Consider the following 26655-nt stretch of genomic DNA (forward strand, 5'->3'; position numbering starts at 1 on the left):
CTGCTGATGTCCAGGAAGTACAGAGGAGGACTAGGAGGGAATAACTCAGTGGAATTTGTGGGTAGGTATGGAATGCAATAGGGCCAGGGTGTCAAACTCATCCAGCCCCACAAGCCGAATGAGTGGTGTGGGGCCAGTCCATCGGCCAAATGGGACCCACAGACCAGCCCCACATGCCAGATCTGGCATGTGTCCTGGAGCAGCCGAAATGGACGCTGGATAAAATGGCTGATCCAGGGCCGTGCTTCACATAGCAACAATTGTGGGATGCACCACAGCATCTGGAATGGAGCTGACATGCACTGGAGCACGCATGGTCCCCAATGGACCAAAGCAAGGACTGCATGCAGCCATTTAGCATGACCTGAATATTGCTTGTGTGTCAACTGCATGACCTGCAGGCAGCACCAGGGCTGGATAATAGGGCTCCGTGGGCTGGATCTGGCCCATGGGCTATATCTTTGACACCCTTGCAATAGGGCAACAGGTGTAGGAGGGAGGAGGGGAAAAGGATGGAGTCAAATAAGAGCAGAGCCAGGTGAGCGTAGTTAAAGAGTAGAAGACAGAGACAGAAAGTGGCAGGAAGAAATATAAAGCTGGTTTGTAGCCACTCCATTTCAGAATCTGGAACTGAACCTGCTAAATTTCAGCAATCCTCTGGTGTCAGCAAAAAGCTGGTAAAGCATCTGGCTGATCATCTTTCTATATTTGGCCCACATACATGCTATAGTTATAGTATACTGATATTACCAGTTATTCCATTGATTAGAGTGGTAAAACCTCTGCTGTGGATCTAAAAATTCTAACCCTGCTACTGACTCACCCTGCATAAGTCATCATAAATCCACATTACAGTCTCTACTTTTTCAACTTTCTTTTCTTAAAGCCTTGGACACTGCATATAAAAAAAGATAAAACATAAAAGTTGTAAAATCAAGCACTGACAAGTTAGAAAATCCTAGACTTATGGCCCTCTATACAAACTTTATTTTGGACCCATAGTGTGTATGCATTGGGTCATTCCTTAAATAAATGATCACACATGAGGGTTTTTTTTAAAGAATATCTGCTTCATAAAATGTATTGGATGGATTATGCTCAGGGAATAATTTGAAGTTTTGTAGTGAAGGGAGACTGCTTTATATAGAGAATGAGATAGGCTGCCAGTGGAAAGAGAAAAGATGATCTCATGGTTTAAAGCAGCTGAACATAATCCTAGAGAACTAGATTTTACCCTCATCTCTGCCACACTTTCACAATGATGTGAAACAGGGGAGATGAATTCATTAATGGGTTTTGAAACACTCTGACACTGTAATGCTAAGTGCCATAAAAAAGCCTATGAGGAAATCAATAATTCTACATCCAATATGGTGTTTAGGTTATGTGGAGTCATGCACTGAATGAAGATGGTAAAATTAAATATTAAATAGCAACCCATTCAGCAAGTGCCATCCATTTTTTATACTGAATGAGGCAGACATGAGGAGGAAGAAAAGGCATGAGATCATGTAATTAAAAAGACCGCATCATAATCTCTTTATTCAATGGGTCAATTAAAGTTGTGCAGGCAACCTTAATCTAGCATTTCCAGACTTTGAGTGCCTGTCTCTGCAATGTTGATGCTTTTCGTTTAAAACAGATTTCTGGATTTATTTTTTATATAACTTTTCAGATCACTTTGTCAGTCATCATGAAACACTAGTCCAAGCAAGAGGAAAGGAAAATACACATTTCTAGGCAAAATTTAACTTGTAAGGTGGGAGATACACAAGGGTTACCAAGAGATGGGGCTACCCAAGTGAAATACTAATACCAACCTGCTAAGAAAGAAATAAGTAGAGCAACTACCTGGACAGAATGGGAAGAATATGATTAGGAAGACAGGTTAGAAAAATCCATAGTAAGTCTTGGGAACCAAATCACTAATTTTGAATTTGATTTGGAAATAGGCAGGCACTGGTGATAAAGTTATATTTTGGAGGGTACAAAAAAGCCAGATGTGATACTATAAGCAGAAGCCATTTCCTTTCACCTCTTTCAGGTCTCTCTGGCTGGACAGGGGATTGCTTGGTCCTATGACTCCACTTTCCTCACTCCCCATCTACACGGTGTGGGAGGAAAATTGTTGGGGGGGAAGAAAAGAGCAAGGTGGACAGCCAATGAGTGCTCTCCTATGCATGTGACTTCTCATCTCCCAGGTCTGGAGGTAGAAAAGCATGCAAGGAATCCTTTTCTTCAGCCACGGAGACTGCTAAAAAATGGTAAGTGCACAGGAGAAAGCTCACTGGTTGTCCACCCCACTCCTCCTCCACAAGTACAGAGTACCATAGAAAGCTGACAGTCCACTGAGCATAAAAAAAGAAGTACTTCAAAGATGTTCCTCATTTTCAAGGATGATTTCTGAAGCACTCCAGGAATTTCTGAAGTACTTCTTTGAACATAAACATCTACACATTCACTGCTTGGAGTGTGTTTCAAAGGCACCTGGAGTCCTTCAAACATTACATTTGTACATCTGCCATGGCTGGCCTCCTTCTTGATAGGAAGTTTGTCATTCACTGGTGAGCACATATTTGTCACTTCAGTCACTTAGTACACTAGAGGGACAGTGAGCTTTTCCTGGGATTCTTGGCAACACTAAGATTAACCACAGAAGAATTAACCACTTCACTCCAATGGAAATAAATAATGGAAACGAATAATACAGAGAAACAGATGACAGCAAGCACAAAAAAATAGTACTACTACACCTAACCAAGACAACAGCTTATAACTATTTTTATGGATTGCTGTTTAGATCTGAGTTTATTTTTCTAAACTTCTCAGTCGAAAAGAACCCAAAATGTTAAGAGGAAGCTGCATTTATGACTTCCCCCAGGGAAGGGAAACAAGATTTTTCTAGTTGGTAAGCAATGACAGAAGACATAATATTATTAGCAAAGTTAGTATTTGTCAATGTGAGAGGCTAATATAATTACTCAGCAAGAGAAATATTGGTAGACACATGACAGGATGAGTTCTAGTACCAATTGTTTTTTTTTTTTAATGAATCCTTTCATGAAAAATTTGCTGAAGAGAACTGAAAACTTTTAATTGATGCTACAAAAATTATTCTCTTTTAAAATAAACAAGAAGTATTGTATGTCAGGAAAGCCATAAACGAGCATTAACTTACCAACTGATGCGTCACCATCTAACAAATTATCATCCTCAGAGGTTTGAAAGTCCATAATGACACCTGCTCCATCTAAAAGCTCCTCATCACTGCTTGCACTAGTTATACTGTTGTAGCTGTTTCGATAGTAACCTCTGTGGAACAGCTGCTCAGACTCCATTTAGCTGCTTTGTAACCTAAGGAAAGAGAGTGCAGTGTTAAGAAGCAATTTTCTAAATATACACGAATGACCAGGCATTTAATATCCAGTAAAACAAATAAATTGAGCTGTGTGTGTCTGGGCACACAGAAAACTAAGATTATGTTATATATTTTAATTGCTATAGTTTTATTTTAATTGCTGTTATATTTTTCCTCTAATATTTTTCCTCTAATGCAAAAAGGAATTTTCTATTTATAGCTATTACTCCATTGTCCCCTCTCTCTTCCTGAGTCCTCCATAGTCTAATCTTAAAATCGAGTAGTATTTCACTCTGAAGAAATATGATTGGAACCCATCAATTTATGCCTAGCCCACATTCAAACCTAATCTAGCATAGTGCAGGGTGGGATCAATGACACGTGTAAAACTCCATGTTAAAACAATGAGGGCTGGAAGGCATATGTAAAAGTAAGCTTCCTTAACCACTATGGCAGCTCACAGTGGAGCAATGACATACACCTTAGCATACTCTCAACATACTACCCAAGTCAGTGTTCAGAACCATGCTAACAAATAAACCACAACATGTTCACCCCTGTAGAACTGCAAGAAACACATCCATTCAAAAAGTAAAACTTATGTACATTAGTCAACATTTGCACAGGCCAAGGATAAATACATCCAAAGAGGTAAGACACTATTGACTACTACATGCAGGAAATGCAAACACAATGCACGGTAGGGAAACCACCTTTGTTAACATTTTCTGCCAGATGCTGCATATGTTAAATTACAAAAACATTGTGGCTTAGCGGACATGGTTTGGGTATCACTGGTTTAGAGCAGGGCCGTCCAACTGGTGGCCCACAGGTCACGTAAAGCAATGTTTCTCTACTGGTAGGACGCAAAGGTCGTGTAAGTAGGACTTCAACTCATTTGAAAATTTCCATTAATGATTAATACAATACTAAAATGCATGTAAATGTAAAAATACACTTCTTGGGAAAAATGGGGTTTTGTTTTTATCACGGTGGAACCATGGTTTTTTGACAAAATGGTTGGTGGGATGTAAGGTGCAAAAGGTTGAGAACCACCGACATAAGGCACATGAATGGTTAACATGAAGCCCATGGTCCCCTGCAGCTGCCTCTCCCGTTGCCATGCATGAAGGCGCTATGTAACACTGGTGCAGCCCACACAGCAGGGAAGGACCCTAGGGGGTGCCCAAGCAGTGCCTAGCATCCAGTCACATCAAAGTTGCATATCCCTTGTTCAGAATATAAAGACAGTTTCAAAACAGAGTTTGAAGACAAAAAATGTTCTCTGTTGAAAAATGAGCTCTTAAAAAACTTTGAGGAAATTCAACACAAAAAAAAAGCATTTCTGTATACAATTTTTGTTCTGAGTGAGATTACTGAAAAGCACAATAGTCGATGAGAAGACTGATAACGGTAGCCATTAAATTGGAAAGGGCTGAATATTGAGCTAATCATTATGAGGAGCTTCTGTTAGAAACAGTAACTGGTAAATGAAATAATGTTACGCCAAAAAAGTTGTCTTTGCTACAGTTATGTAAAAGAACACCTTATAATCAGAAGCCTTAAAAGCTTGGAAACCGGAGGCCGACATGTTACCTGCATATATATGAACTATATTTAACATAGAGAATTGCTTCTACTATATTACAAGTTAATCAATATTAACCTCAGTTTTTAATCGCATATAGCCATGATCAAATATGATGGCAAAATGTATCCCATTGCTAACATGAAGGTGTCAGCGAGCTATAGCATATCACTTCTATACAGTTTGTATAAGATGTTAAGACAGGTTATTAAAAAGGACAAACTCAAACCACACATGATAACTAATCTGTCCTTCCTGCTGTGGCAAGGTTTAAGCCAGTCTTCAGTCTACGCTAGAAAAAACGCAGTTACATCTTGACAATTGTCTCATTCTCTCATTTTAATCAGAAGATAACCACTTGTCTCTTAAACTACTTCACTACATTACATCCTGCAGGCAACAGGACCCAACAGCAGAAAACACTATAATAAAATATACTTCTACTCCCTTTACATTCAATAGTTTTCCACAAAGAGAGAGATTAGTTCTCTATGTAAAATCAAAGGGTAATATGCCATTAAAACTATTATAGCAAACAAACCACAAAAATTGGATCATACAATCATAGAAAAGTAAGGCTGGAAGGAATCTCTGGAGGTCATCTAGTCCCATCCCCTGCTCAACACAAGCCATCCTATACAAGTGTTCTCCTAACTTATTCTTAAAACTTCACATGCAACCCTCTTGTACCAGGCACAATACCCAAAAACATCCTAACTTGTTACAGATAAAGCAGGAGAATGAGAGCAATGTCCTACCACTAAAAATAGTTTGTTAAAATGTGCTTGTGAAACAGGAAGAAGAGGAGGACTATGCTCCTGGCTACAGAGGAAGGCAACACCCATCACCATCACAGTTCACACTGATTTGACTGCAGGGCAAAATTCCTTCCCAGTCCCAAATGTGATGATCAGTCTAACTCTGAGTAAGACCCTCTAGCTAGAGTTTTTTTTAAGTACCAGCAAGAGCATCTGCCACCCCTGTCAAAATACCTAGGCTTGGCTGCAGCCAATACCTAATGCTTCGGAGGAAGTAAAAAAAAAAAAACATGGCTACACTAAAATAAGCATGGCTATATTATAAAAAAAAAAAAAAAAAAAAAAAAAAAAAAAAAAGTTTAGAAGCAAACTCAGAATTCCTACTTGAGCCAGCGAAACTGAGCACAGACAGGATTTATCATTCACACATACCCATGGCCTTGTACAGATATTTAGTTTATCCTGGGAGAGTCACTGTTCTCCCAGGAGGAACAACGAGTGTACAGATGTTCAGGCTTTTTCTCCCAGGGTAAAAATGACCACTCCAAGAGAAAAATAACCTAGGAACAACCATGTTTAAATCACTCCTAAGAAAGATTTTCCTGGGACAACGAATGTCTGTACATGCCATGGCTTCTCTCAGAAGAGAAAATAGTCCTCCAGCATCCCTACCTACCCCCAAGGGAGACAGTCTGTCATTTGCCAGACTCTGCTGCTCCAGAACACGTCCCCTTTGCAATTTCCCACAGTGAGCTGCAGGGAATCACAGGCTAACCATAGGCAGTCTGGGTCAGCCAATCAAGGCTCCTCTATGCGTTGCTGCAGTCTGTCCATAGGTGAACTAAGGAAGCCTGCAAAGCACACCGAGATGTGTACACAGGGCTCCCCCCAGCTGCACAGTGCCAGCACTGTAAGCTCTCCGCTCTTCAGGGCCACAGTATTCAAGTGTCTGTAAATATGGCCCTGGGTAAGTTTCTCTATCTGGAGAGCTAACCTGGGAGAATTCTCCCAGATTATCTGAATGTATGTACACAGCCTCTGAATTTATATATAGTACATGTGCGTACCTGATAGGGAACAGAGAAGCTGCCAAAAGAAAAAATTATGAGATCAAATTAAGAGACCTGTTTTATAAGCTATCTTTGGATACTGCAAGAAACCCTATCTCCAGATTCTAGCTACAATACTGTCCTTTTCTTTTTACCTACCTATAAAGTTGGGGTCAAAGGAAAAAATATACAAAGTACCAAAATCTGAATGCAAAATGTTCATTTCCACAAACCATAGCTAGTGTATTACTTAAATTTGAAGAATTGTCTTGTTCCACAGTGGACCAGGGTCTGTTCCTTTTTTTGCATAAGGAACATCAAAATGGAAAAAAAATATATATATAATCTCTCATATTCTATTATCAAGTGATAGTCATATTCAAGACATTTCATTGCTTCAAATTCAGTCTGCTTCACCACAAACTGTAAATTAAATCTGTTCAAATATGTACGACTAGGGGTCTACTGAACTTGAGGTGGCTGCTGGCTGATTTTGCATTCAGATCACAGGGCCAGAGAGTGGCACAGCCAGAGTGCGGCAGCCCCCGCCCCCATCCTCTACATCTCTGATTGGCCCTGGGGCCTGGTGACCCTGCCGCTCACTATTGATTGGCTACAAGGGCTGTTCATCATGTAGTCCCACCCCTCACTGCTGATTGGTGGGAAGGAGCAGGACTGTATGATGGACAGCCCTCACAGCCAATCAGTGGCAAGAAGCAGGGGCAGAAGCAGCCCTTGTCTCCCCTGAAGGGGCTATGCAACCAAGCTGCAGCAGGCACAAGGACTGCTGGCTCTCCAGAGGGAGCTAGCATTTTATTTTCAGTAAGGTTTTTTTTTTTTCAGGGAGCCCACCAAAAGCACAGATGCTTCTTCATGGAGCCTGCACTTTTTCATGAAGCTTGTCCAACATCAGAGTTTCTGATCTGGTCTCTATTTATGACCTGTATCAAGGTTAGCAAACGCAAAAGTGTTCTCTTTTCTTAGCAGTTGTCCATTTAATCATTAATTATAAGTGGCAGGATTGTGGACTGAGTTTAACATTACTACTGATGTATTTAAAAAAATAATTCTGTTATATAAATAGAGGCTTTAACTTATTTGGAACAGATTCCCATAAGAACATATCTGTAACAACAAGCACAAGAATAACATTTTCAGGTGCATGTGAAACCTGTGTGTTTCTATTTTTTAAAGTAGCTAGCAGTATGAAACTTGCCTTCAGTAATCTAAGGGCTACTCACTTGTTGAACTGCAGCTTAATATGGCAGCAGATTCATCCCATTTTGGGCAACCTCTAGCATCCACAGCAATACTGCTATCCTAAAACTCAGTGGAACTAGTTAGGAGTAAAATATCTTGGTCCAGAATGAATTCTTCACTGACATCGGCAATAGGTATTATGTTCCCCTCTTGAACTGCTTTGCCTGAAGTAAAGACCTCAATGTACATAATTTAGAGTCTGGAATTTTGAATTCAATGCCAGTAATAATCGAGCGGTGAAATGAATTCATTATTACACATCATGATGACAACACATCAAGCTACATGGACCCATTAGATGACAGACTGCATGTGGTACTTACAATGTTGAACACTCCATTACAGTAGAGTGGTAACCAAGAAAACCTTATAAACTGCTGAGTATTAAGTATGCACTGCTTGCTTATTATTCTATTCTTTAAATTATCAAGTATTAGCTTTGGCCACATGCCATAAGAAGGGATTTTCTGACATGAATGGTTAGAAAAAGACTGGGTTCTACCTCGTTGTATTTTGCATCTTTTTTTTATTTCCGTTTCCCATTCCTGTACAGCTGTAATCTGGTCACCTTAGCTTTTCAGGAAGATGGGAGTGACATTATTTCATTTACCAGTTACTGTTTCTAACAGAAGCTCCTCATAATGATTATCTCAATATTCAGCCCTTGCCACTTCAATGGCTGCTGTTATAAGTCTTCTCATTGACTATCTGTGCTTCTTGGTAATCTTACTCCGAACGAAAATTGTATACAGAAATGTTTTTCTTTTTGTTGAATTTCCTCACGCTTTTTTAAGAGCTCATTTTTCAACACAGGGTTCATGACAAATGACATGATGTATACTTACCTTAAATCTAAAATGAAATATATAGAGTGTTTAGGCAACTTTTAGGTATGAATGCCAATCTTGTCAATTCTCATATTCCCAGAAAGGGCCAGGAGGAAAAGCCCTAGCTGTCACATCATTTTCAGAATTGAAAGCAGTGATCGTCTGCTCCATTTCAAAATCTATTTTGTTCCTATGGGTTTTATACTGCTTTTGTAGTTGTGGTATCCAAGCACCTCTGAGTAGTATGTTAAGTGATATGACTGAGGTGTCAAACAGTTCTCTCTCTCTCTCTCTCTCGGGAGATTTAAGTGCTGTGCACTGTTTCAGAGGTTATCTTTGCTTCTTTAATGTACACATTACCCAATATTTGTAAAAGAAGGCGTGTCAAAAAAAGTACACTTTACATAAAAGAAAACACTTACTAGGATTCCCAGTTCCTATGATAGTTTATTCTTAGAATACTACAGCCAATCACAGCTCTGTCCCTCAGGAAAGGGAACATGTTTTTGGGTAGAGGGGAGAACAATAATACTATTTTCAAGAGATGAACAGGAAAAGAAGGAAGTAGAAAGCTTCAGCAGCAGCAATGCTTCACAGTCTAGGATTATTGTCTTTCATGACTGCCTTATCTGTGGGTCTGGAGACGGTTGTCAAGACCAATCAAGGATCAATAGGTTCTGAAAGAGCCTAGGTTAACTTCTAGCCACCGCCTCCTTGGTCACCGAGAAAGAAAGCAAACTCTTACCTGTTCCACCATGCTCTCAATGCCACAGTAGTTCAACTACATGCAAAATGAAGCGCTCATTCAAATTCACAGTGTAGTAAATGTGTAAAACAGGGGTAACCAACATGCGGCACACATGCTGCAAGTGGTATGGGCAGCCTTTGTGTGGGACGTGCAGCTCTGGGAGAGGACAGGTGACATGGTGGCAGATAGGGCAGGAAACAGAAAGAGCAGCAGTTCAGGCAGAGAAAGGGGTCAGAATGGCACTTGAGAAGGTACGGGACTAATTTGTTGCCTGCCTGCCTGCCTGCCAGCCAGCCAAAAAGGTCGTCTCCTACTGGGGAACCATGTGTGTCAGGAATGAAAATTAGCTTCTCAAATGTAGATCACAGAGGACCAATCAGTAAGACTCACCCCTTCTAGAGTTTAGTTTTGTTTTTCTCCTTCTAAGTATGCCATCACCTTGCTTGATGAGAACTGTCACAACATGTGGCCTTCTTTATGTTCAAAGAGCAAGCTATCAAGGGTCAGGGGGAAGCTCCCTGGGGACTTGCACCTTGTTCCAAATCTCCAGCTGCACTAGGAAGAAGTGAGCTAAGAACTCACCAGCTGAGCTCCCCTTGGGTGATGGGGCTGTTCCCCGATCCTTGTACAGAACAGGTGAGACCCATGGGAAGGGGGATGGGAAAAAGTCAGGCCTCAAGCTTTCCCTGTATTAGGAGTTTTATACATCTTTGCCTCTTCTCTTTCCCCATCTGTTCTACCCCCTCCCTGCACACCCTCTCCCTCCTCACAGCCTTTCCAAACAAATTTCCTCCCCCCCACCCTCAAATTCCTACTGTGTGCAATTAAAACATGTCATGTTGAGTGTCTGTTTATACTCTGGCTCTCACAGGGAAGTGCTGCTAATGGCACCTAAAGCAGCAGCATTGAAGGCTAGTTTGGTAAAGAGAGGAAGGGCCCTGAGTTACGACATCTCCTGCTGAGGCAGTCTGAAGCAGAAGAGTTCTGCATGAATTTTAGTGAGTATCCTCGCAGGAAAGGGGGAAGGAAGGTGGAGAACATTCCACCCTGTGATACTGGAGGACCTGTCAAAGCACTATCAGAAAAACGTAGTTGTTATCAGCCTACATGTAATATGTCACAAGTTAATAAATTAAAGCATAAAACAAACAAGTTGCAAACATATTCTATGTTTTACTAATAATAGCTTTGTGGCTGGATCACCATTTTTGCACCGAGTTTTAGGGTAATGAATTGCTTGAACTGTGTGGCGTGTTATAATTCATCACATGATTAAGACATTAATTGTGAGATAAATGTAACATCTGCCAAGGGCCTCAGTCAAAGCTATTAAGCAAATGAATTAATTGCTCATCAGATTTAATTGTTTCATCATTGTTTGTATACATCTGGAAAGAACAAACAACACAAGGGAATGCAATGTGAAATGATACTGTAGGAATTCCATGTCACTGCCACTGTGAAAGACTTTATTTCAAAGGAAAGCATTAGAAGGTGCAATTCCTATATGTTTTATACAAGAAGGAAAAAAATTAACAAATGAGACAGCTTGGAGCAATCCCGGCCGGGTCAAGAATGACTACAGGGCTCTGGGGCCTGGACTCAGAGGGCTAGCGGTGCAGGTAGTTTTCTCTTCGATCCTTACAGTTACAGGTCATGGGCACAAGAGAGAGAGAGACATATGGAAGAAGTCAACAGAAGACTCTGGCGTTGGTGTCATCGTGAAGGCTTTGGCTTCCTTGATCACAGTCCACACTTCAGAAAGAGAAGCAGTGGTTTGTTGGGAAGAGATGGCCTCCACCTCGCTCCAATGAGAAAGAAGGTCTTCTCAGCCAGAATGGCTGACTTGCTTGACAGGACTTTAAATTAAGATTGCCAGGGGACAGGCAGACAATCACCAGTGCAAGCCCAGAACCAGCAGATCAGGTAATACAAGGGAATTCACTCCTGCCCCAACCCAAAGACGGAACTCTTTTAAAAGCACAGGGAAACCCAGGGCTTTTAATGGCAGGCTTAGCTGCTTGTACACAAATGCCAGGAGCATGGGGAACAAACAGGAGGGACTGGCTTTTCGGCTAAGCAAAAATGAATACAATCTCATAGGGATAATGGAGACCTCCACCTACGACTGGACCACAGGTACTGACAGCTGCATCTGCCTACTGTGGTATAGGCGCTCTCTAGCAGCCTTGGAACACACGCCCAAGTCAGGCCTCGGGGCATGTCCCCGAGACTTGGGGTTTAGGCTGCATTCAACCCCGAGGGAGGCCCCAACACTTGCCTGCCATGAGTTGATCTTCTGTTCAGTAGTGGGACTCTCCCTCGTGGAAAGTCACGAACCGGGCGCTGCCCCCTGCAGGTGTTCTTGGGGCTCCACCTCCCCTACACCCCAGCCATACACCAGCCGTCAGAACGACCAGGTGATGCGTCGCCGACTTGTCTCCTTTATGTTCGCTCCTGCTCTCGTCTCTTCTTGCCCGTCCCTCAGTATCTTCGTTCGCCCCAGATATCTACAGGGTATGGGGCCAGCCCTGTCTCAACCTCCGCCTTGGCCCTGTCTCCAAGCCATTTGGTTCAGCGAGGTGGCCTCCTCGCTTCTTCTTGACCCTTTGGGTCAGTTGGGATGCCTCGCCCGGTTTGGGCTCTAGGTGCCCTACGAGGCCCCACTAACAACCAATAAAAGAAAGAAAAAAAGGAAAAAAGAAAGAAACAACAGGGGTTCAGGCTACAGCCCGCCCCACTCATGGGTCCAGCGTCTGTGGTCGTCAGGATCCCTCAATGCCATCCTCCTTGACCCGGCTGTCCAGTCAAGCCGGGCGTTTACTCTTTTAAGAGAGCCAGGACCCTTCTCGTGGGCCCCACTCCAGACTCTCACAGCTCTCCTTCTCCGGCGATCCTGTAGTCTGGGAAACAGCCTCTCCCCCTGCCTCCGGATCTTCTGCCCCTCCTCTTCATTTCTCCGCTGCCAGCTTTTAAATCCACCAGGCGGTGGTTTTTGATCACGTCATCTGCCGACATTGCTCCCAGCCACAAATAAAAGCGGCTGATGAACCAAGCCAGCAGCTCTTCTCTGCATGGCGCGGTTTTTCCTGCTGGGGGTAGGCAAGCCCCTTCTTTAGGGCTTTTAGTTTTCTTTTCCTGGGATCTCATCCCAGGCTCGGGTCCTGCCAGGGGAGGGGTTCCCAGGACCTTCGTCTGTGTCCCCCTAGGACAACAGCTATACCTTATACAGGAGGGATTGTGTCTCAAGGAAGGGCAGAGATGTAGCTCTCTATGTGAAGGAGCAGTACACTTCCCTACAAGCAGAGATTGGCACCCAAGGAGGGCAACTTGAGACCCTCTGGGTTAGAAAACAGGGAGAACGTGGTGAAGGGGATATAACTGTACGAGTCTATTACAGACCGTCTTAACCAGAAGGAAGAGTTTGACCATGAATTCTCTAGGGAACTGGCAGAAGCTGCACACTCTCGCTGCATGGTCATCATGGGCGACTTCTACCACCCTGACATCTCATGGGAAAAGCATTTGCCAAATCTGATCGGTTGTAAAGCTTCCTCACTTACAAGTTCTATTTGACTCAAAAAGTCTATGGGCTGGCAAGAGGTAAGGTGCTGCTGGATCTGGTACTGGCTAAAGGGGATGATCTAGTCCGTGACCTATGGATCAAAAGGAAGTTTGGTGATAGTGATCACGAGCTGATCACTTTCTCTATCCATCACAAAGCTGGCAAATCAGTCAACAATTCAGAAATCCTCAATTTTAGGAAAGCTGACTTTCACAAGCTCAGGAGGTTGGTTGTTGAGGCCCTGAGAGATCATGATTTGACAGGGAGGGGAGTCCATGATGAGGGGTCGCTCCTTAAGGATGAGATCCTAAAAGCACAAGGGAAGCCATTCCAGCCTGTTGGAAAGGTAGCAAAAGGGCTGGGAGACTCCCTTGGCTCAATAAGAAATTCATGGACCTCCTGAATCTGAAAAGAGAAGCTTATAAGGGATGGAATTCAGGAACTACCACTAAGGAGGATAATGCAGCACTGGCCTGCACCTGTAGGGAATGGACCAGAAAAACCAAGGCTGAAACCAAACTCAAACTAGCTACAGGAATCAAGGACAATAAAAAGTCCTTCTTCAAATATGTGGAAAGTCCAGCAAAAAAAAACAAACAAGGGCAACATGGGACCCTTGCTGAACCAAATGGGGCAGCTGACAGCCAACACCCAGGAAAAAGCTAATCTCCTCAACAATTACTTTGCATTGGTTTTCCACCATCCCAAGGGGATCACCTTGCCTGACAGGATGCAGAATTATCAGGGTAAGGGCGAACATACACCTATAATTGGTGAAGATCTTGTGAGGGAACAGCTTGAGAGGCTGGACATGCACAAGTCAGCTGGCCCAGATGGAATGCACCCAAGAGTGCTAAAAGAGTTGGCCAACATCATAGCACAACCAACAGTGAGGATATTTGATTACTCATGGAGCTTGGGAGAGGTTCCAGAAGATTGGAAGAGGGCCAATGTGGTGCCCCTCTTCAAGAAAGGAAGGAAGGAAGATCCAGGGAACTACAGGCCAAGCAGTTTGACCTCAATCCCCGGAAAGACCTTGGAAAAAATATCGAAGAACCCATCAACAACAGGCTAATGGAAGGCAACAACATGAGAGAGAGCCAACATAGCTTTGTTGTCTGTAGGTCTTGCCTGACCAACCTCATTTTCTCCTATGACCAGGGGATGCATCACCTGGACAAAGGCAAGAAGGTTGATGTCATGTGTTTGGATTTCAAAAAAGCCTTTGACTTGGTCTTCCATGATGTCCTCATGGTAAAATTGGGGAACTGTCACCTCAACAACCTTACCGTCTGATGGCTGGGGAACTAGCTCCATGGTCAGACCCAGACAGTGACAGTCGACAGAACCCAGTCAACATGGCACATGGTGACCAGTGGCATCCCCCAGAGCTCAGTACTCAGACCAGTACTCTAATAGATTCATAAGTGATCTGGATTCAGGTGTCAGAAGTGGGCTGGCTAAGTTCACAGATAACACCGAATAATGGGGAAATGCAGTCACACTAGGGGATAGGCTTGCAATTCAGGCCAAGCTGGACAGGCTCACCAGGTGGGTGGATCAAAACCTGATGGCATTCAACACAGAGAAATACAAGGTGCTCCACCTCGGGAGAAAAAACCCACATCATACTTATAGGCTTGGCAGTGCAACACTCACTAACACCACAATCAAAAAAGACTTGGGAGTCATGATTGACCACAAGATGAACATGAACCACCAATGAGCTAGCAACGCAAATAAAACTCTGGATTGCATCTACCAACGCATCTCAAGCAAGACCCAAGAAGTCATCTTCCCACCTTACTCAGCCTTGGTGAGGCTGCAGCTGGAGTACTGCATCCAGTTCTGGCCTCCACACTTTAGAAAGGATGTGGAGAAGCCAGAGGAGAGCCACACGCATGATTAGAGGTCAAGAGAACAGGCTTTATAAGGGGAGGCTGAGAGGCATGGGACTCTTCAGCTTGGAGAAACAAAGGCGCAGGGGTGACTTGGTGGCAGCCTATAAGTACAAAAGGGCTGTGCATCAGGAACTGGGAGAACATCAGTTCACCAGGGCACCCCAAGGGAAAACAAGTTCTAATGGTCACAAACCGTTGGAAGACCATTTTAGACTGGACATAAGAACAAAATTTGTTACCGTCCGAGTCTCCAGAGTCTGGAATAGACTTCCCCCAGAAGTGGTGCAAGCACCTACTCTGGATACCTTTAAGAAACGCTTGGATGCTTATCTTGCCAAGGTCATCTGACCCCAGCTGACTTCCTGCCCCTTCAGCACGGGGCTAGACCCAATGATTTCATGAGGTCCCTTCCAGCCCTGATGTCTATGAAATCTATTAAACAAGTCTTCCAATCCATCCATTTTGGGACCAGGAAAGAACATACATATAGGCAGCATTTACTAATAATATGCATATTACATTAAAAAGATTACATTATGGAAGTGTAAAGGCTGCCTGGTGGCTCTTATCTTTTACCCTTCCAGAACTCTAACATTTTTTTGAATGGGATAGTCTTTAAGGTCCTACCCTGCCTTCTACTCAAACTTTGGAAAACCAGGTAATTCAAAGCATGTGTCCACATACATTTAACGTTGTCCTTTCCCTTTCCCTCCCCTTCCCCAGCAATAGTCAACTAGTCTAATCTACAAGCACTCCAGCTTCATTCAGTGTGCTGGATGTAACTGTACTGACTGCTACACAGAATGGGTTGGAATGGGTTACTACTATACAAGAGAAGATAGAAAGGCTAAACCCCTCTGACCAACCCCTCTGTGTACTGAACAAATACAGAAGAGATACCTCAAGCAACACAGAACACCTTATTTCAGTACCCCTCAAGTGATACAGCACACCTCATTTCAGCATGGTATTGCATAGACCAGAGCTGGCCAAAACTGTCATGTTACATAGCCCATGGGACTAATAGGCCGCATCCAGACAACCGTAGCCACGTGGTATGTGGTGCTTCAGACCATCTGTGGACACCATGCACTTTCAAGCATTTCCTGAGTTGCTACCTTGAAGCATGGCAGGAGCAGGGGGTGCGGAGAGCACAGGGGGTGAGGCTCAAAAAAAAAAAAATCTATGCAGAAAAAAAGTGGGGCGGCACATGTGGAGGCAGCACGCACTGCCCAAAACCAGAGCCTGGCCAGCCAGAGCCACAGTCCAACTACCAGCCAAGCTCCAAGATGCAGGAGTGACATTGCTGAAGCTTCTCCAGCCCCCAGGACTTCAGGTAAGGCTGCAGGAACCAGCACAGCCAGCCAGCACTCCCCTACCCCACCGAAGATAACCTGCCATGCACCAGAGGGTGTATAGTACAGGCGTAACCTGGGGACAACTAGCAGCAGCACAAGGTGTCCTGTTACTAACTGTCCCCAGGGAACCAAACTGTGCTCATCTGGACGCAGCCATAGTAGGGACAGGAATTTGGGAGCAGGGCAAGCAGAGGCACAAGTCCATTGGGCATGCATCACAGCACAGGAAAAGCGATAACTATGTTAACTCCCCTGCTGCCCCACCATGTCTGAATCTACCCTGAGAAGAACCCCTAGCTTTGAATCCAGCCCAGAGAGCATAGCAAGTCTGACATCTCTAGTGTAGATTATCAGTAATAGGGTCACAAGCATCTTCTTGCCACACGGAAAGTCAGCAGTGGGCGCGTCTACATGAGACACTACTGGGCAGTCAGTACTGTGCATTTATTTAGTATTTGTATTAGCAAGTACTAAATAAATGCATAGTAACCAGAGCTACTGCACAATAGTGTCAGCAAATGTCTTTTAAGTGACGCTACTGTGCAGTAGCCGAATAATACTGTGCAGTAGCGTATTAGCAATGTCCGTGCTGTGATGCATTGCTGTGCGGTATTATTTGGCTACTGCACAGTCATCACTTCATGCAGACACACCCAGTAAGTAGATGAGTGTAGCCCCTGTGTTCATTGAAGAGTATGCGAAAGCATGATGTCAGGTAACACTGTATGCTTAACTACAAAAGGATTGTAAAATTTTACCAATGTGGTGTTTACTGTGGAAGATGCAGAGGTAAGGGGAAATAGTTTCTGTTCAGTACAGCTCAAATCAGAGCCAAAGTATTGTACTATAGCAAGAGTATCAAATTTAAATCCTATGGAGTTATGAAATGCAGCTTGCAGAGCTGGCAGAAGGGCTAGGGCCTGCTGCCTAAATCCTGGGCCCAGACCATTAAGCGTAAGTATTAGTGACAGAGGATGAGTAACACAGCTTTGCTAACCCCGACTATCATTGTTCATTGAACCCAAATCTGGCCTGCAAGAAAGCTTGAAGTCCAAACCTGGCTTAGAAAGGCAGGGTGAGTTTGGCATCCTGTACTCGAGGTATATTAAGGCACTACTGAAAGAGGGCAAAGTTAAGATTGCACAGGTGTGTATCTTAACTCTTTTTCCTGGTTTTCAGAACTTTGGATTTTGCTGAACTTTGTACTCTGGATGGGCACAAGATAACAGAGTTACAACTGCCTAATGGCAACTGATTCCACCCTCAGCCCCCCAAATTTCTTTCTCTCTTTCTCCTTCTTTTAAATGAAAGGGACGTTATTCTTGTAGGGCAGAGATTCTCAACCTTTTTAGATTCAGGGCATTCCTCTCTTGCGAATTTGGTGGCACTACCAGTTGAGAATCATTGTTGTGCTGCCTCAGTAAGTTCTCAATGGTTTCTCAATCAGGCGTTCCAGCCACAGAACCCTTATGAGGCAGGAGTGCAGGTGTATTAAAGGCGTTCGTGTTCTGGCTGTGCATGAGGCATGTGTATCACCTTATGTGGCTGCAGTAGTGATACACCTTATGTGGTTGCAGTTGTGCCAACAGCACCTATGTCACAGCACACCAGGGGGGGCTTATCATTCTCACTGAAGGTTGTATTTTGCTGTTTAGCACCTTCTGAAGCTACATATAACCCTAGGGGGGTGCAAATCAAGGCGACTGCCCTGGGCCCCGCGCTTTGGGAGAAAGCGGAACGGCAGTGGTGACACCATGCTGCCGCTGCCAGCTTCACATCTGGCTACTCACTTCCCCTCCACTCCCCCCACCACCAGCAGTGGCAGCAGCAGCTTCTTCGCATCCAGGGTGCATGGGATTGGGGCAGAGGCGGGGCCCTGCACAGACTGATTTGCCCTGGGCCCCGCACCCTGCTTGGGTCGGCTCTGTATATAATACCATATATTGGGTGTGTCTACACGTGGCCATATTGCCTTTTTAATGCACCGTCATTTAGTACTTCCTTTTGGAAGCACTAAAAGATGGCGCAGTAACAGCCCATACTGTGCCGTGCTGGCCGCACATGGTTATTCTTGGCCACTACATTGCCATAGCAATGCACTATAATGTGGGAGCACGCCATTACAGCGATGTAATGGTGGCATCACAGTTTTTGCCAGTGGACACTACAGCACCATAACATCTTGTGTAGACACACCCATTATACAATATGTATATATTATATATACATACACCCCCCCCATACATACATTCACATGTGTGTATGTATGTATCTATGTGTATTATACACAGACAGACAGACTTATTTACAGGAAGAAGCATACTGGAGTGTCATATACTGGAGCAACACATCTCCCTGGGCTGAAAGGATTACCAAATGAGGCACTTTCCCGGATACAAGCACATGCCTGGGAACAAGGCAAGAAGCTGAGACTTCTTTAAAGGGGCAAAGTCGTCCGAATCCCAGAGGTCAATGAGCATGCCTACACATGCAATTAAGGTGCCTAAACTTTCTGGGTAGAAAATTCAAGTTCATGAAAGCACTCCCTGGTGCATGTCTACACTTGCACTCCTGTCAGGAGCAAACTGAGCCTGACAGGAGCAGACCTGTCCTGAGTTGCTCCAGCCCTCCTCTGCCCTGTTGTAGCAACCAGGGGGAGCTCCAACAAACCCTGGTGCCAGAGGGCACAGGGGCTTAGCCCCAAGCTCTGGACAGTGGAGAGGGAAGCTTCCTTGGCTCAGTGGGTATTTCAGTCCCAATCAGGGGAGACTGGACTGGTCCCAAGCCAGGGTGGGGGGTCAGGTACTATAGGTACTAGAAAATAGCGCATCAGACTAATACATTGCACAGTAATAGCTGCACACATGTAGACAATGACACTTTACTGCACACTAAATTAGTCTAATGTGCAGTAAAGCATCTCATGTAGATGCACTGAGGAGCAAGGACAGCTCAGATAGAGAGAGAGATACTAACCTTGAGCACCAGGCCCTGCTTCTCTGTACAGCTCAACTTTTTGCCGAATACTGTGTTCATTATTTCTACCTAGAGGTGGTAGATGCCATGTACCAGCTGTGGTCTCTAAGTAACAGATCATTTAGCAAAACTTTCGATCAAAGCAACCTTCCTTTTCCCAGGTATGTACAAGAAAGAGTTAGTGAAGTTTATCAACCTGAGGAACAGCTATAATATTCGGGGAAGTAGTGTCTCAAGAACCTGTTACGATGCCAAATCTGGAATATTAGCTGTACCATGCACTTCCCAGATGCCAGCAGCTATACAAGCAACTACGAAGAGTGGTTCAAACTGCCAAAGAAGTAAAAACCCCAGCTTATTTGTGGGGGAGCAGGGGAAGGGGGAAGACATGCTAGAGAAAGACAGCCACCAGCTATACTGCAGATATACCCAGATTGCATAGATGCCCTAAGCCTAGCTCACAAGATGAAGCACAAAAAGGGGATTCAGACACATCCAGAGGGACTGCATGTAGAACTGGCAGGCAGTCTTCCCCATATTTCCCACCTCATCATCACACTCTCCCCTCATCCCCTAAATCAGCATATACTTCTTTGACCAGAGCACCCATAATCCCTTTTACCTCTCTGTATGACCCATCTCTCTCACTTCTACTGGTGCTACAGCCCCCTCCCTTCCATTCCATCAGTTCTCCCCCACGCCATTTAAGTACTCATACACTTAATTCATTTTCTTCTCAAAATGATTGAGGGCATTCTAAAATTGTTGCATTAGTTCTAGTCTGCATTACATAGCTTTGTCAGCAGAAATGTAAATGTGTCCATACACACAGCTGCTCCACGATAGTAGAACCCCTTCTTTTTGCCAGCAGAGTTGTGGCTGGTCCAAGAGCAAAGGCTTCTTGCCATCATCTGGCAGCCAACTGAGGGTACTTCTGGATGGGCCTGTATTTTCTTCTGGCTGCCACACTGCTTTAGTATTCGTGCAGTGACTTGCTGACAACTGGCAGTATAACTGCGTGGTTCCACGGGGAGCTGTGCAGAAACACCCAAAGCTGCAGGGGTACATACACGCTGGCATCTTCCCTGCTACAGCTGTTGTCTGGCAGCAAAACCCTTGTAGTGTAAACAAGCCCTTGCTTAGATTACAATCCTCTTCCCCTTTCCTACCAAAAAAATAAAATTCAATATTAATTTGGTACAACTAGACTAGCAAAAATGCCTTCTTATTTTCTTCAACTTTCTGCTAAGAACTAGATTCAAACAGGCATTGAATTTAATCTAAGCTTTTGTCCTCATGGGTTTATTGCTTTGGTGTTCTCTCCAGCCCCACAGTTTTTCTCAGCAGAGCCCTCTTCCCTTCCTTACCCTCTTTCTCCCCCTTCCCTGTCTTTTTGTATTTAAATCACTCTTATATTTCACAGCCAGCTCTGTACAAGTCCATTCATAACACTTGAAGTGCATTACCTTACAAAAGCTCATGCCTCTCTCTGAATGAGTTAGGATATTAAGGTACTTTTACATGTGCTCTGGGGGTGGAAAGGGGCAGCGCTTTATAATTAGAGTTGCTCCAAGAGAGGCTCAAAGGACCACTGTGTCTCATGTATCAACATCCCCATGCTTAAAAACGGTGGCAGGGGCACTTGAACTAAAGCTCATTCGACGAGCTTTAGTTCAAGCACTCCAACTGCCATTTTTAAGCATGGGGACGCTGATACATGAGACACAGGAGGCTGACGGAACATGATAACTGTCACACTCCAGTAGACTCAATTAATCAAGTCTGCTTTGACATGCTGGAATTCCAGCGCTTCAGAGCAGCCTTTGCGCTCATGTATAAGTGCCCCTAGGTGTCATACTGCTCTGCTTTCTGCCCACTGGCAGAACTGTTAAGACCATTCCTTTGATGTTTTATATCAATATTTAACCGTAAGTATACAACTAGTTTCTCAGAGACTTAGATGCTTAAAATGAAGCACCTGGCAGGGGAGATACCATGATCAAGGTGGTTTCCCAGGGTGAGGCCTGTCCCTCCCAAACAGGCTGACCCTCCAAGTTTCTCTGATGGTGGGAAACTCAGTTGCACAATTCTGTGGCAATAGAGAACTGCATTCATGCTTCCCTCTGGCTTGCTCCTTGACCTTTTAGCTAGGAGCAAGTGAGACAAGGGGGCATCTGAACCCCAAGGCCTCCAGGCTTAGGGCTTGTACGTAGGATGTCTGCCATACATTTGGAGAGTATCTGATGCCCCAGATCTGAGTCTGGAGGGGAGGATACTTAGTTTCATAGTTGTTAGGGGCTGGATTTGTTCAGTGGTAGAGCCACAGACACTTGAACAATTGAGGTCTGCTCAGTCAAACTTTAGAACTTGACTACTGTGCTATGCCCAACAGAATTTGGAACTGATTTGGCCCCGGAAATGAAATATTGTATCTACAGCTGTAGCTGTAAGAAGAATGTAAGAGAATCTGGATTTAGGTCTGAATTAAGGAACCAACCAGTGACAATTCATGACTCAAGAAAAGCAAAATTTTACATTTAGATCTTAAAATAATATTTTCAGGACTGGTACTCTGGAAATATTTTAAATTATTGGAACAGAGAGATGTAGTTAGCCATGCTTGTCTGATGTCAAGCAGGAATCAGGGTAGACTAACTAGTGTAGATATATAATAGCATAAGCATTTGTGAGCTGAAGCTGACTTCGTCAGATGCTGTGAGAAGAACAAATTCAGCATAGAATTCACGCACACAAACATGGAACCCTAAAATATTATTTTTCAAATACCTGTACATTAAATTCAAATAAAGTACAGTTAATACACTATATGCTACTGAACTACAGCATAGTACCTTGGTTCTCAACCTTTTTACACTCAAGGAGCTCCTCAGTAGGCTCAAGGCACCCCTCAAAAAAAGCAAGCTCACAGTTTTCACTTGGATTTTGACTACAAAAAAATATAACAAGTTCCTTTGTGGGAAAGAATTCAGAAAGACCACAACAGGTCAGAACGTTTTTAACACTATGGATTGTTTTTTGAACTCTGGGTTTATCTTGTAAATCATGTTTGCAAACTTAGCAGTATACTGTGTAGCACCCTACAGCACCCCTGAAAGAATCCCTGTGGCACCCTGCTTGAGAATCATAGGAAGAACAGCAAATGATAACGTTTATTTCAGTTTCTTTCCTGTGCCAAAGGTTCCCCCCCCCCCCCAATAAAATTTAAATACAGACTGATTCTTAGGGAAATTTATCCTTTTCCATTATGTACCCTGAAGACAGTGTCATAGCAACAGTTAAGAATGCAACATGATTATTTTAGCCACACTTTGATAAAGCACACTACTGAAATTGCACTGCCTACAAGTCAGTCTTCCAAGCTGTAATATTTTCATTTTCACTTACAGGGTGTCAGAATATAGGTTACAATTTACTCAGCAGCTCCACTTGAAATTCTTGAACAGGCATAACTTGTTAAATACTCTGACACCTGGCATTCCCACTACTACTACAACTACAAAGAGCATGTCAGAAGCAACTGCCTACCCACAAGCACACTGTTTCATTAATGCACTGCATCAGCTCCAAATACATCTTGTTAACATCTCTGGCTACATTAACATTGAACTGGTGCACATGGGAACTGTAGGCCCTGCAGATGAACTATGGTATTTGGATTTCCTAGCATAAATTACAAAGCTCACTGCCCACTGTTTTGTATTAGGACCACTGTTATTTTCTCCATGTGTCCCAAGTAATAGAGGTAGAATTCAGTCTCTATTTTCTACCCAACAAAGTGAAACCCACTTCCTGCTCAAGGAAGGAACTTTTCCATTTGCCTCACATATCCTGACTAGACTTACATGCAGCACGGATGCTTCTTGTCTGGTCAGGTCTTATCTCCTATCATTAAAGAGAACTACAGAACATACAAAAGCTTAAGAAAAATATTATTTTATTATGCAGTTGAAAGTATCACAAATTAAAAGACATACAACAAGATGCATGTAACAGATACATTACATAACAATTATCAAATACCCTGGGAGAGAACTGAAGAATAAAACAGCTTCTAAAAAAGAAACTAGAGAGGTGCACCGATATATCAGTCGCATATCGGACTGGCACCAATACAAGGAAAATGAACATTACTGGCAATCAGCTTTTTTTAGTTCCGTGTAGCCAATAATATCACTGATAAATGCTGCATGCATGCGTACAGCTGCAACACAGTCAGTAATGCAGCCCAGCAGCTTGGAGAGCAGCATCTAGCTGGTAAGTCTGTGGGGGGAAGGGGTGTGGGGGAGGGAAGGGGCATGGGGGGACAGATCAAGATCCCCATGGTGAGGGAAGAAGCAGGGCAGGGGAAGGGGCAGGCACTGACCAGCCAGGGCAGCAAATGCAACCCTTCCAGGAGTGGGACAAAGCCATAGGCGGCTCGTCTGGTGGGCAAGGAAGGGGTGGTGGTGGGGCGGCTCCCTGCCACTGCGTGCACCCCTGGGGGAGGCATGGCGGGCATGTGCCCCCCAGATTTGTGCACAGGTTGAGGGCAGGCGGCTCACTGCAAGCTCAGGAACAGGGGCTGCACCAGCCTCTTCCCAGCAGGGGGGCTGGGCTGGGACTGAGCTCAGGGAGGGAGAGGGCAGGGTGGGTGGTGGTGGTACTGGGAGGGGTGGCTATGAGGTGGGCTATAGCCACCCCTCCCAGCACCACCACCCTGCCCCCACCTACCCTGAGCCCAGACCCTGCTCTGTGAAGAGTACAGCACAGTCCCTGGTTCCGAGTCTGCAGCTTGCCCTGTGCACAAATCTGGGGGGTACATGCCCACCCATGCCTCCCCCAGGGGTGCAGGCAGAGATGGGCAGCCACCCCCCGACGAACTGCCCATGGCTCCATCCCACTCCCAGCATGGTTGCATTCACCGCCCTGGCTGGGCAGCACCTGCTCCTGCCCCGCTCCCTCCCTCACCATGGGGGCCTTGATCTACGCCCCTCTCAAGCTGCTTCCCTTCCACACGCCCCTTTCCCCCCCAACAGACTTACCAGCTGGACACTACTCTCCAAGCTGCCAGGCTTCATTCTTGTAAATTCACTATCAGATCAGTATTGGTTGACACGATTGGTTAATAATTGGCCAAGAAAATCTTTGGTGCACCCCTAAAAGAAACACAATAGAAATGGTTAGCAAACATAAGAAAGGGGGGAATCTTTAGTACAGCAGTGTACAAATACATTTACAAAACTATGGGAGCAATAAGTTACTCACCTCTAAGAGCACTGGATTACTCAGAATTAAACAGATGCGTCAGCTCCCGCCTACCCTTGTTCTTTGTATGGCTAGTAAGGATGCATTACTCTTTGCAACTGATAGGCAAAAACATAATCACTGAAGCAATCATAGGACCCAATGAAGACAATGATACCACAATACAAAGGGGTACAAATTAAGAACATAATGGTAGTGAATTCTATAATTCTAACTGGGTTGAGATTTTTACTTCAGGCAGAACTATAACTTGTTAAGCCTTTTAATGGATGAATGTAGTCTTCGGATTTACTCCAATGATGTCTCCAGGAAAAATAATTTTCTTTGCTTTATAAACTAGAAAAAATCACTAACTTTTGGAAAGAGAACATTTTAAGATGTTTATTTTTGAGAAGTTGCCCATTTTCCTCACAGTTTGGGGTTTCCTTAGGTAAACCAACACAGTATTAGGGTCATCTTGCTTTACATCAATTATTCTGAGTATGGGGAGCTACCCTTTACAAAGTGACTAGTGCCTGGACATACCACAGTATAAGTATTTGTAATGAATTAAGGATATGGAGTTTGTTAATGTAAGTTTTGGAGGCTGGGGCACAATCAACCTGTCAAAAGCAGACTATAAAAACAGAACATACAAGAGGGTCCAGATGCAGCATCCTGACTAAAATACTTCCATCTCTCATGTTTCCCAGAGCTGGCATGGTTCCAAATGTAGCCCACTGTCCTTTGGTAAACCCTACTTAAGTGTAGTCAGTGCTCCTTTTTTCCAAGTGTATTCTAACCCTCCTAGACAGTGGTTGGGGATGGAAAACCACCCTCACAGAGCAGGAGAGAGATACCTCCCCTCTCGAGGGATTCAAGTAAGCAATGGATAAGAGACACTAAGCAATATGTAACCCAAGTTGTACTCCAAGACCTACCCCCTCTCCAACTGAAGGGATCAGAGCAAGTGCACAAGCGCTGTAGGAGGTGTAGGTGTTGCCCTGTGGGGTCAGGCCAACACTGAGGATCTCAATATTGCACTGTTAGACAGGAGGGTGTGACACAATTGCACATATACAAACACACAAATCAGTTAGGTGCATACACACACACATTACCAGCTCAGGCACATACACATCCAAACCAGCCTATGCACATGAATACCTATCACCAATTCAAGCATATACACTATACACCCCAAAAGTTAGACATAGATCACTAATTTGTATATCGTGCACACAATACCATATATGTGTGTGTGTGTGTGTGTATTTATACACACACACACACACACACACACACAACTCACCTACACATACACACAGGTAAGTTCCTAACTTGGATGGTACAGTGTGTATGTGTGTGCTTGGGGTACCTGGGATACTTGGGGGAAGGTTCAGGTGAGAGAGAGAGAGTTAAAGTGTAGGGAGTGAAAGTTGCCAGAACCAGGATTAGAACAGGTGGTCTACAGAAAAGCTGGCTGAGGAACTGAGGCTTGGGTTTACTTAAGGTAGACTGGGGCTGGAAACTGAGGCAGACAGCTGAGATATGGGGGAGGGGGGCAGAAAAGTGGTGGCAAGGAGGAGACAGCCAGGAAAGAAACTTAGGCAGAAACCTGGTTGCTCAGGGGAAAAGGAAAAGGCAGTGGGGATAAGACAGTGGCAAAGAAACAGTGGGTTTAGAGGCAGAGAGGAGCTCAGGACAGGTGTTGGAGGTGGCAGTGAGCCAGAAGCAGGAGAGGGAGAAATAAGACAGAAGTTAGAGGGGCAAGGAGCAGAGATTGGAGCAGGGCCAAACCATAGTAAAGCAAAACCCAACTTAGGGATCCAAATAACAATTTTATTAAACAGACAACACACTACACAGCCCCATGAAGTTATTGGTTCACACACACACACACACACACACACACACTGGCAGCAGGAGAAAAAGACTCAGTGGAAGGGCTGGAGTCCAGGTAGGGAAGAGAAACAGAGTCCAAGTCCTTGGTTGAAGAGGGGGTGAGGGGTGATAGCTACCT

At 44.2% G+C, this 26655-nt stretch overlaps 1 protein-coding gene and 1 non-coding gene across 5 annotated transcripts in view; one reads left to right on the forward strand and one right to left on the reverse strand.

Annotated features, from left to right (window-relative positions):
* CLCN3 (chloride voltage-gated channel 3) overlaps positions 1–26655 on the reverse strand; it is a 148534-nt gene that overhangs the window by 80461 nt on the left and 41418 nt on the right. For all 4 annotated transcript variants that reach the window (XM_006026201.3, XM_006026207.3, XM_006026202.3 and 1 more), the window contains exon 2: positions 3179–3354. In XM_006026201.3, the coding sequence (XP_006026263.1) occupies positions 3179–3338 (160 nt within the window). In that variant the 5' untranslated portion in view covers positions 3339–3354. The remainder of the gene's footprint in view (positions 1–3178; positions 3355–26655) is intronic.
* On the forward strand, positions 21359–21514 carry LOC112550698. Its single transcript, XR_003094663.1, has one exon. It is a non-coding gene; the product is annotated as a U1 spliceosomal RNA (small nuclear RNA).

This window comes from Alligator sinensis, unplaced genomic scaffold, assembly GCF_000455745.1.
Source record: "Alligator sinensis unplaced genomic scaffold, ASM45574v1 scaffold512_2, whole genome shotgun sequence".
NCBI classification, from domain to species: domain Eukaryota; kingdom Metazoa; phylum Chordata; order Crocodylia; family Alligatoridae; genus Alligator; species Alligator sinensis.